Raw genomic sequence first — 12631 nt, 5'->3', positions numbered from 1 at the left:
TGAATACATGCGTACTTACGTACGTAAGTACACTTAGCTACAATTCTAGTTTGGAAGCTAGGATTTTTTTCTATTCAGTCGTTGACTGGGTCGCATAACCTGGTCATTATTCTTGACCATTATCACAACTGATCGTTTATATTCACGAAGAAAATCGCCGATCAGCATTCTGTAGCTTGAAATTCATGGCTTCAGTTTCATACACCTTTCCTCTCATAGCAGCTTGTTTTCTATGGACTTGCAGTTAGTGTACTCAGTGACCTGGTCTCAGTTATCAAGTACATTAACCTAGGTCGTATGACAGTATGAGTAAATTATGAGTGACCAGAAGCTGTATTTATTGTCTTCTTTTCATATAACAGTCCATTACACTGTTATTCGACTACAAATGGAAACTAGAGCGGTCGATGTCCAATTCAGTTTGCGTCAATTTCGCTTCCGTTGGGAAGCGAGCTGCGCAAGTGACCACCAAGTTCATGTTGGTTCATCTCCTTCTGGCCAGCAAGTTAAAAGAGAACTACGTATTTTACACGTGCGCACTAAGTAGCTCAGCGCCAGTCTGGCCGCACGCCTCGAATGTTTTATCAGGAAACTAGCTTCCAAAGGTTTCAGAAGCTTCTTCTGGTAAAGTGTATCTAAATAGAAGGGAGATCTTGGCCAATGACGCAGAACGTAGTATACAAACAAGGGCCAGTCACGTGAAAACAGATTGTTTGGATCGTTATCCACGACGGGTAGCCATAGCAAAAAGCAGTCCAGCGTTGACAAACAAGGAAGAGAATGCAACATGTAACCCAAGAGACCATGATAGAACGCATAGCTTTCCGGATACTTTCCTATAGCGGAAAGAACACTAAGAGTGATGTTGGCCACCAGGAGATTCTTGCTTGTAGCATGCAGCTTGGACATCAGTCGGTAGGCACAAACTAGGTAGGCAAGTACGCCACAGGTTTCCTCCCTGACTGACGAGAAAGTACTTTCAAGGCCGTTTAACAGGTATGGAATCCATGTATCTAACTCTTTAACCAACAACACACCCAGTTTGTTGTAGTACAGCGACATATGCAGACAAATGAGCAGATCGTGTAACACACCATCGCCCGGTTTTGGGACCCGACAGGTGTTTGAGTAAACCGGAATCCGTTTGAACAGCTGCACACAAAGTTCATAAGTCTCTGGCCATTCAAGAAGATCCTGTCTTGAAGGTATCAGTCCATTTTCTTCGAGGAATTCCCGAGTCACAACAACTTTCTCATCCTCCTCACGAGAAAGAGATGAAGACGTTTCTTCAAGTTCTTGTTGGATGATTATCTGTCTGTCAATTAATCTTTCAAACAATTCGTCTTCCAGAGTGGCCCATAAATGTTCAAATAAGGGTCTTATGTGCCACGCGAATTCGGGTAGGTGAAGCGCCACTTCTTCCAAAATATTGGCACATGGATTACGCAAAGTGGTGTAGAATCCTTTATCAAAATCTACTTCTTTTCCGTACTGAGCACAGTAACCGGCATCCTTCTTTGACATCTTTGGGGCTACCTTTTCTTCTCTTGACTGGCTAGCAATAGTGTCTTTCTCGTCATTCATACTACCCAAACCAGTCTGTTCGCGCCTGACTTCTTGCTTTTGCGATTTACGTGATGTGGCTTGGCTAGCTGATGATATTCGTTCTCTTGCCGCAGATTTACTCACTCTTGGTCCACCTGTCATGTAACCAGAAGCATCCATTTCCTTCGCTGCAGTGGTTACTGCAGCCAGTTTTGTGGTTGAATTGGTGATGGTAGCCAGCATACGTTCGGATGTTTCCGTCATCTCCATAATCCGGTTCAAAAAGTGCTGCAATTCTTGTGGTAGGATTTCTCGGCGCCGCATTATTAGCTTATACAAGACTGGGTGTCTGACTATCGAGTTCATATAAATCTTCTCGACTAAGTCTGAGTTTTGTAGTGTAATCGGCATCTTGAGCACGTGATGCTTGACCACGCACTTCATCAACATCTCTGGTTTTGGACGAATATCCCATCCCTTCTCTAGTTCTCTTTGCAGTCCAAGCATGCCACCGGGGAAACGCATAAAGAGTTTTGAAAGTCCTTTTAGCCGAAACTGTGCGATCAGCTTCTCACGAATTGTGGCACGAAATGTACTTCTGGAGAGCTTATCGTCCAACAAATCAAACCATGCCATTGGATTGGGATCTGTTGATGCAACCATGAAGTCCAAACAGCCAGCTGAATTGGGAAACCCGATTCGGTTAACCTGTACGTGGTCGGCCGACGATTCAAAGGCACCGCTGTCCGATTCATCATCATGCAAGGGAGTGACTGGTTTCAATAAGCTTAGCGTACGTGTTACGGTGGGGGTAACTACCTGTTCTGTCCCATCCTGGCCGGTGTTTCTTTCAACGACGGTTTCATGCACCGCTCCCGATGAGCTCTCCAAACAGAATGGATCACATGATTGTATATGAATAGTCAGGTCACTGAGCGAAAGAGCGCGCCGCTGCACGCAATTACGCTGACCACACCGACTGCCTGTGCTTGAGGAATACGAAGTGTATACATCGCTGCTGGGAGAGGACCTGGACGAACGGTTCCGAAGAACCGACTTCACTGCACTTCGAAGCTCCATTCCCTTATCCACTGAGTATTTGCGTTTTACCAATGGACCAGCTGAAACTGACCGTCTGGTAACTCCAGCTGCATCAACTGTATCTGCAGCAGCACTTGTTTCACTTGCTGTCTCATCAACTTTCTTTGAATGGTCGTGCCATGGGCTTTGGTTTGGTAAGATTTGTACAACTGGATTGAAATGCAGCAGGTAGCGATTTTTGTCAATCCAAAGCTCTTCATCTGACCCGATGGGAGTGAGATCACGTGAGCTGACAGACTCCATGTCTGATTCACGTTCAGGCACCGAACTAATGCGTGCGTGCTGTCGCTGTTGCTATGGCGGAGGTAAACAGACGAAGCAATACAATTAACTCAGAGAACAGTGCAGAATATAGAGACAGAAACAGCTGAGGGTTACCGCTTAGAAACATGGACTTTTCTTATAGTAGGGTGAACATGGAAAGCCTAAAGGCAGGATGTACTGACTAAATGTATTCCGGGGACAAACTGATTATTGCAGATTCAAGCTAGGTATTTTACCGATACTTACTTGAAGGTCCTATCATAATCACGGCTTAAAATATGGACCCGACTGAACAACCAACGGTACTTGGCCAAAAAGTTGAGCCGCCTGGATAGGAATTATGCCCACGTGTACGTTGACGGTTCCAGAGTACTTTTTGCTCTAAACGCTGTGTGATATAGTAGCTTGTATTCTGTAGGTGTTTCCGCTTTATTCTGTCAACCTACCCGACCACATTGTGCACCCAATCGCATCCGTAGGCTATGGAACGATTCGTTACAACAGAGTAGTGACCGTATTTCGGAAACAAAGGATAGGGGAAACCTTGTCTGATAGGCTGGTTCTCATTCGAGTAGTTGTAGCTATTGGTCGTTCACACATTCAGTCTATCTTATCGCGAGTAGATAATTAGTTCCCTTCCCTTCAACAAATTTTTGGACGATATTTACATCAACTGGGCGGTTTTTTAATTCAAGTTTTTTCCGCACTAAAGTCAAAGTACTATGTGCAGCGAGTCCTGATGATGCAGGGTGCCACCTCGAGTTGAGGACCGACTTAGCAGCGGCAGATTAACTCTGGAAGAGTGTAGTCTTCAACACAGTGTAGCTCAGTGAAACATTCACTAGGATTCTGTAATTTTAGAGGCCTAATGGGGAAATCAGCCATTCAGGAACATGTGTACGTGGACTGTTACCACTAGAAACGTTGGAACACCCTCTCGAATCATCATGACAAGAAAATGACAAATCGATCAAAAGAGATCTCTCAGAAGAGCGGTTGTTACAAGTGCAAAACGCACATTCGTCTCTCCAAAACATCAGAGTTACAAGTCCATCCATCTGTTTTTTTTTCATGACAGTTAGTTATCTAGAGGGCTCAAGTGACAATTGATCCATTTCCTTGTGAACCATTCGGACGCAGTGAAACTAAATAAGAATGCAAACAAAGTTTCACTACCTCTCTCAGGTCGCTGAGGTACAAACAGAACCAGGGATCTTAAACAATTACAAGTGCATTTATACTAATAAACCAATTAGCGGTGTTTGTTCTGAATAAGTAAGGATGCGGTCATGTTTAACTGGTTCGTGTCTATTTAGAGAATTTCGTTTTCAGATGAAGAAGCTTGCCCATTATCATTCAGACCGACAGAACAAGTAGTTCGTCCATTTCTGAGCCGTATAGTTTATCAGTAATAAGAATCGATTTTCCTGTAAGCTTAAAGGGTCGGTAATTTGGCTTGCCTGTTTTCGCTTAACACCTGCAAGCGGAACCAGATGCCCCATTGTGAGACAACTTATGTTTCAAGTTTGATAAAGGTATGTCCAAATGGATCTGAGGTATTCAGGACAACGAATTGGTTTGTGTAAGTAACTAACTGCCCGGAATCACCCTCGTTGAGTTGACTGGTCACCTGATGCGCTAGTGATACCTGATAGAGGGGAATATGTATGCGAAAGTCTTCTGAAGATATTTTTGATACCTACATAGGTTTCGAAAGACGAACAAACACAAAACTATCTGATATCCGTAGATCTGAGGTGACAAATCCCAGAGTGAGATCAGCACTAGGAGTCCCGGAAAAAGTACACCAACTATCCTCATCTGGTCGATTTGAGCTTGGATCCCAAACGTGGCAAGACATTCAGACAAATTAACTGATTCTGAAAGCGCGTAAAAAGCCCGAACGAGCCACATCCATATGTGTTTCAAACTCCCCAAAGTAGTAAATAGAACAAATATGTGAACAGAGTCACTCAGACATAAAGTGAAGTTTTTCAACAGTAACGTTTCAAGTCTATTGCCATTAATCCTCTGCATACACTGTGGAAACCAATCTTCCGGCTATCAATAAGAAAATGTTAAGAATGAAACACCAATAAATTCTAACGTCCTGAATCAGCTATTTCTTATGTAGACAGTTTAGCAGAAAATCGAAAAACGTTACCCGATATTCAAGCGATCGTTCCATCTGGATATCTTTCACCTGAACACACTCACCCGTACTTGATATATCCCAGAAAGTTGTACTGTAGTTCAGACCACGTAACTTGCTGATGATACGTCAGTACACACGTCGATCTGCTGAGGTCTGAGGCGCATTAGATTCTCTAATCAGCTAGTCCATGTGCTAGACATCTCATAGTCAGCAGTGTGAAGTTGTGAGTACGTTCAGATCAAGCACACATCTTGCACCTAATCTAACTGATCCATTGCCAATCATTCATCACAGTAGGCCACTGTTGTGGAGGAAAGCTAGGGGCCATCTCATACGGCTCGCCTCTGGAGGATGGATTTGGGATGAGGTTGGTTATTCCAGAACCGTGCTGAACAGGCTGCAATCAGATTCTGAAAAGTCGTCTAGACAACTTATAAGTTTTGAAGTGACTTAGTGGCTTTCATTGCCTCTCCCCTAGGGTCCAGCCAGTAATTGTACGATATGAAGACGTGATGCAACATACAAACCGTGGAGCATACACAAAACTGAATTTAATACAGTTATGGGATCTTAAAGTTAGAGAGTTTCCAACAAGACGAAAAAACCAGAGGACTGCTTAACCGCTTTAGTGTTCGTATCATGTTCTATGCGGTCGTAGCCCTCCGAAAAATCCTATGCTTCACTTCTATACTTTTATGCCGTTCACTTACTGAACTTTAAACTTTTCAGCTTTTGGAGGTCCGCGTCATCTTTGGTTGGGTCAAGCACATTCCTGATGCTCGCAGTGTGGTCAGTCATACGACCAGTACGTGGTCGAAGACAAAGTGCATAATGCACACAGAATCAAATAGAGACCGCGTCTGGCCGCACTTGGTGCACAAGATTAAATGAAGGATGGCAGAACAGATTTTAGGGTAGATTTTACCGTTATGAACTGAAGCGAAAGAATGAATTAGAGCGATCCGAAGTTGGCTGTGTTGAAGGTTCAGCGTCTCATTCCAGTAAATTTCAAAACATCTCACTTGCTGAGCGATTGACTTGATAAAAAAAATCCTACTGCCAGTATGAAGCGCAATAACCTCTGCAATGCCACTGCCCTGATTCCATTCATCTGTATCTTGGACACAGCTATCAACCGAGCTCTTACGTTATGAAAAGACAAAGGGATAAAAATGCATTTCTCTGGACGTGCTTCGGTAGGATTTATGAGCTGTCGATTAAATCAAATGAATCTAACCCCGTAACACTTTATCAGCTTCAGTAGCCGCTCACTATCGTTTCTTACCAAGCCCGCAACCATCTACGTCTGATCAGCAGTCTTCACTACACTGCACCATTTTCTGTTCCGGAAAAAGTAAGCATTCTGTTTTTAAGTAATCTGTCATGAGAAACTTCTAGACGGAAAAAAAGCGTGACAGTAACCTATCCCCGCGAACAAGACACAATCGTACTACACTTCACCTAAGCTCCAGTTTAAAGCGAAAGTGAGAATCTTGGAGCCAAAGGATAATTGGTCTTGTAACGCACTGTGCGTTCCGTACCCAACTGAGCTTTTCAGATGAATGTAGAACTTCCCCATATAACAGATACACTGAAGCCCAACCTTCTCGCCGGCTGAAAAATTCCAGACAGGGTGAAGCCAAGTGGTGGTTGTTACTTGATAGAGGAACTGGTGGGTCCATTGTTAGTAAAAGCAATCTCGCTCACCTTCATCTGGCCAGTAGTTATTCACTTTGGTGACAGATGAGCCCAGGGTGAATTTCGGTACACCAGTGAAGTCAATCTGTGCTCATTAAGTATCACCAGCACTGCACACCTCAAGAAGCTCCGGCAACATCGAACTAAGAAGTTGGCGGGTTCAGACCATTTGGAGAATTGAGATGTATGCTCTGGTGGTTACTCATAAAAAGCTGCAGAGTGCACCTTAGCCTCCTTTTCAGAAAGAAAACTTGTCTGAGTCGATAAGTCAGTGAATTAGTGTGCTGACCAATATGCATCGGTCATGTCCTATCTGAACGGCAATGACGATTAACTCAAGCGACGCACTGGATCTTTGTCGTACAACTCTTCTCCTAGATGAATAAAATCAAAGCTGTTAGTTTGACGTGCTATGATTTCCCACTACTGATATCCTTCTGCGAGTAGCAATCAGTAGTTCTTCCCATTGTCATTTTCATATTTCGCGACGGATGTGCTTCATCAGAGTGAGTTCTTGTTGTGCCGGACATTTGCATCTGACGCTTTTTAATTTTCCCTTGAGAATTGGAAGGAACCTGCATTTGCAGTTACACCCGTGGTAGGATGATGAGTTTGCAGCAGTGTGTGGCATTTTCTTTGGAAGCAACGGATACGGATCACACTGCCCGGTTAGATATGCAGTATTTTCCATAAGTCAATGTATTTTTTAATGAAGCTGCAAGTACTACTTTTGATTCCCTAAAATGAAGAGACTTCAGCGTAATCTTAACTTGAACATGAAAGCCCTGTCCATCTGCACGCGGAAAATTGTGACGGAGTGCTGACGTAATGGCATCAATTCGTCTTTAGTCCTCAGTGTTCCACGGATCCAACCTTGAAAAAAACAGTGAGTGAATTTCAGCAAATCTGTATGATTCAATCAACTCGACAGTCAATAAGTTATTTAGTTTGGCAATGGACCTCCCTGGTAAGTCAGTCATATTTGCCAGGTGATTCAACTAGTTAGCGTTCAGTCAACCAGAACTTCGTGGCTACGAATATATTCTGCAGACAGAAAGTTAGAAAGACTCATCGACTTACACAAAACACTAGAGCCGACTGTGTCTTTTCTCTCAGTATGTGCGTCAGATTTCTGGACCGTGCCGGCTGTGGACGCGATATTACCGAATACGCGGATTGACTATTTTCTTTCAGCTTCTGTTCACACCGCTGTAGGCGTTGAACTTGTGCAATTAAATTGTGATCCGGTTCGACAATAAGCGAATCGCTTTTTTCAGGACCTCGGAAACCCATCGCGTGACATGCATGCCTTCCAGTGAATTTCATCATTGGATCCTCTGGTATCGTTCCGATTGCTTGAATGCGTCTGCCAGGTATGACTGATGAGTTGACGTTAGAGAAATTTTGAGGGGCTCGATTACTACGAGTATAAAGCGCTTTGTGTTTTTTAAACAAATCTTCCATTACTGAAAGATATCGGTCTCGACTGCTAGCATCGTCTAGGTCTTCATGAACTCCTCCTCGATTCGAACCTCTTCCGTTTCCGGAGCTACCTTTATCACCGGGAGCAGAAGTGTCCTCCATTCCGGTAGTCTGTGGCGACAAACAACCCAGATAGGCCGGTTTTGAAACATGGCTCGTTCTTTGCTTGGTTATGCCGACACTATGACATTGACCATCGTTTGATTGGTTAGCATTAATTCTAGCTTTGTTTCCGCCGCATGAACATGAATTGGATTTGGCAGTTTTTTTCAAATACATCGGTTTCACCGATGGTGGAGTTGCTACCAGGGTGTCACGTGCATCGCCAGTTGTACTTGCCTTCGTATTTCGTGGCGCCTGAGGAAGTTTTGATTGTAGCCTTTTGAAGTAATCGGTTGGACATGTCACATTTTCGACCTCGTATGCATCAGCAACTAAAGATGTTGGTTTGGGTACTGTTAGAGGTGGGAGCCGCGGAGGTTGTGGACGCGCAAGATAGGCGCTGGAGTACATGGATAAATTGTTACCGGATTCATCATTTACAATTTGGATGGGGGACACTGTCCTGCCAGCCTTGAAGTGTTGTTTGTGATGAGTGTTCTTAGAATATCTTGACGGACTCCGTACATCTTTCACTGGTGAAATCGAGTATGGACGGCCCTCATCTGGATTTGATAGTGGTATCGGCGTTGGGTTTGGGTCGATTCTAACGGAGAACTTCATACTGAAATCCGCCGAACGGTCTGCATCTGACGGATTCCAATTTTCAGCGCACCACCAACAGTGGCACGAAAAACTAAAATGTTGAGTGTACCTCCATCATGTGACTATTCTTCCGTTCGATACTTGTTTAAAATCGTGTATCGGACGGTAACTGTAGCGTACACGCGTAAGTAGGTGTTGGGAATGGGAAGGGAGCTATTTTGTTCAAACCTACCACCAAAGAGATTATCATGTATGTTTTAATATTTTATAATTTATATTTTGACTGCCTGGTCATACAATGGATTTTTTGACCGAGCTAATCAGAGGAATTTTTGCCAGCCCATATAATGAGGTCAATGAGTCCGGCACTGGACGTACCATACCACCTTATTCTGGTGACGAAACATTCTTTGGTTGTTTGACACATCAGAAGCACTACAGTAAGATACCTGTCTTAGCTACACACAGAACACACAGAACCCAAGCAACTAGGCAAGCAGGTAGATTGTGGGGATTCCATCTCACCCCGGATCAGGGGCAGGGAGCAACAACATTGTCCGCATTCTGATAGTGGCCCCGGTACATGAAGGGAAGAGTTCATTTACAACATAAATAGGTCTGCACCCCCCCCCCACCGAAACGGATAACGAACAATAGCCCTCATCCATTGTTTCGGCGATACAGGAGATTCATTAGGCGGGTAGTTTGAAAAAGCATCTAATTCGATGTAATCAAGAGCTTTGGAAAGATTCAATCATTCATTCATTCATTTATTCATTCATTCGTTCATTCATTCATTCATTCATTCATTCATTCATTCATTCATTCATTCATTCATTCATTCATTCATTCATTCATTCATTCATTCATTCATTCATTCATTCATTCATTCATTCATTCATTCATTCATTCATTCATTCATTCATTCATTCATTCATTCATTCATTCATTCATTCATTCATTCATTCATTCATTCATTCATTCATTCATTCATTCATTCATTCATTCATTCATTCATTCATTCATTCATTCATTCATTCATTCATTCATTCATTCATTCATTCATTCATTCATTCATTCATTCATTCATTCATTCATTCATTCATTCATTCATTCATTCATTCATTCATTCATTCATTCATTCATTCATTCATTCATTCATTCATTCATTCATTCATTCATTCATTCATTCATTCATTCGTTGAGTTTGCACACTCATTCACACTCTCATCTTTTCTTTCTTTCCCTTTTTCTTTTTCGCTTTCGCGATTCCGTCCATTCAGCACATAGCACGACTCCACCTACTTGAGCTTTCCCAGTGCGGTGGCTATCCTGATTGTTACTCATTTGAGTTTAGATGCACTATATGGCCCTTCTAGTCCTAATAGGTTAGGTGCATGAACGGTTTCGACTACTGATCACCTAGATTAGCCCTCTTATGGGGACTGAATCGCCTTGCGTTGATTGCACTGAGGCGTGGTAAAAAGCAGTCTGTGACTGGTAGAGTTGTGTTACTTTGTACTTGGCAGGCGAGATACGTCATGCATGTTGGAAATTGCTAGCTGTGTGCTGCTGCAGAGCATATGTTCCGTACATGGCATGGAATTAGCTTTGCATTAGACACGGCATCGCATGGCTTTGAATGTTCTATCAACACTAGAACAACGGAATCATCTTTTTCATAATATTCACATTCAGTTGCATAAAACTTCACTGAATTTGGTTGTAGCCTGATGACTCCTCTCCTTGTTTTCCAGTCTTCTGGTCTCTCCAATCCTATCAGGTTTAGTTGAGTTCTCTTGTTCCACTCAATCACTACTGCTAATCCTGCTCGTCAATACTCGGAATTTTACTGGCACTGATTTGCTTAATTTTTGCTATATAGACGGCGTAAGTCACGTAGCTGTCCCAGGGTTCTTACGCTAGGCAGAGGTTTACATCACCTCGTGCTGCCCCATATCTTTGGTACCCCAATTGCACAGTTCTTCTCTATTCTCTTGCTGAAATTCCACTTTGGGGGATAAATTCCGCGCACCTAATTCTCCCACAAATGAGGACATCTCGTGGATAAAATGCGTCTCTATTTAGAAGTCTTCAAGTCAATTTTTCGATCAGCTGTCGCAAAATCACCAAAGTGAAGAAGCGGTACGACGAAATTTTAGAAAACTCTGTAATACTATCGTGTCCAGAGAAATTTTGGCCGTGTAACCCCAAAACCTCCCTAGATCATTTAACTATTGTTATAATCAGTGTATTGACGGCATTCCCAGCATTACTTTTTTGTTTCAGAAGAATCATCACATTCGTCTTAGGGTCATAGAGGTCTAAACTTTTACATCCACTGAGCTAGCACACTTAGGAAGGTCTCGACTGGATGACGATCTGGGTCACGGTAGTGATATTTGAGCAACTTTTCGAGACAAACTCGTTGTGAAGGCGCGAGCCACCAGTTTGTATTGTTCTATCATCGCATCCCTTGTCTAGTCATGACAGCGAGTGGCATGGCAGCATTAAGTATTATTCATTATTAATTATTTGCTGGTTTCGTAAGCTGAGAAGTTCCAGTGCGCCAAACCTGAGAGAAAGCCGCTCGCCATCGGCGTTGCTGTCAGATTCATTCACAAAGCACTAATGGTTCCGATATACCAGGAAATAGATGGATGGATTGTGCTCAAATGGGTTTATATTCAATGTTTCTTGTCACTGACTAAAATTCCGGTCAGCTAGGGTTACCTGGTCAATGACATTCATTTCCATTTTGCACACATACATGTCACAGGAAGGGAATCTGTGTAGAAATCAATTTAGTCCGAGAGTACTGGTTATAGTAATCTCTCAACTTGAGGAACTGAAATATCAGCAATTAGTTGTGAAGCCAGATATCGGTGTACCTCATTTAATCACCCACCTCCAATACTGGGCAAGTCGTGGTAAGCTTACGCAAGAAAAAACATGCTCAAGGACTGACTCTTGTTCCGTCCCGTGGAGGTGCTGGAGTGGTCCAACTCTAGCCCTTAGTTTCATCTAGATGAAGCCTCTTGGAGTAAACTAGCACAGGGAGTGAACAAAGACGAAAACGCTTATGATTCCAGGGCGGGTTTTGCGTATGCAGTTAAACAAAGCTGCAGAACCTTCCACACAGTTGTCAAAAGTGTCTCATGAAGGTTTCGAGGTGAAATGGCCAGGAAAACCTCTTTAGAATCTCACTGGTTAAGAGGGGACTACGAAATGGTCCCACATTTTTCTCACCCGTTTTTAATGTTTCTACCTTTTTTATACCAGTTACCCGGAGTAGTAATCCTGCGGGTTCTTGCATTTGACACCTGTTGATCGAAATTCATTCAATTCCATTGATTGCAGGCGAAAATATGGCGGAAGATACGGACGGCATTATAGGTTCCTCACCGGGTTTATTTTGCAACATCACAATACGAGAACAACGACCTATGTAATCTAGAGTACTGATTGGTCCTTACACAGTTTTCTTCCCAGCCATGTCCTGTATTTGCCTGTTTTTTAAGCATTTGAGTATGTAGTTTATTAGGACCAGTAAATTACTGTCAGCATACGCTTGTGGGTTTGTAGTAAATTGCTTGCCTCCTATCTCAGATAACAAGAGTTCGCTACCCAGGGATGTGTCCTACTGTTGGGCAGCACATGGTAAACGCGAAGTCGTTCAGC

General features: G+C 43.0%; 2 protein-coding genes across 2 annotated transcripts; both read right to left on the bottom strand.

The window, feature by feature from the left end:
* Positions 1-344: 344 nt before the first annotated feature.
* Positions 345-9041, bottom strand: T265_10995 (hypothetical protein; the record flags this gene model as incomplete). Its single annotated transcript, XM_009177528.1, has 2 exons — positions 345-2940; positions 7844-9041. 2 exons carry the CDS (start codon positions 8966-8968, stop codon positions 475-477), a joined length of 3591 nt encoding a protein of 1196 aa, XP_009175792.1.
* A 2682-nt stretch (positions 9042-11723) lies between these two features.
* T265_10994 (hypothetical protein) lies at positions 11724-12266 on the bottom strand (the record flags this gene model as incomplete). Its single annotated transcript, XM_009177527.1, has 3 exons — positions 11724-11798; positions 11855-11974; positions 12189-12266. The coding sequence occupies 3 exons, from the start codon at positions 12264-12266 to the stop codon at positions 11724-11726; spliced, it is 273 nt and encodes a 90-aa protein (XP_009175791.1).
* Between the last annotated feature and the right edge of the window lie 365 nt (positions 12267-12631).

The sequence above is a fragment of the Opisthorchis viverrini genome (genome assembly GCF_000715545.1).
Source record: "Opisthorchis viverrini unplaced genomic scaffold opera_v5_433, whole genome shotgun sequence".
Classification (NCBI taxonomy): domain Eukaryota; kingdom Metazoa; phylum Platyhelminthes; class Trematoda; order Opisthorchiida; family Opisthorchiidae; genus Opisthorchis; species Opisthorchis viverrini.
Note: the sequence above shows the minus strand (reverse complement) of the source record. Positions and strands in the feature narration are given on the sequence as shown.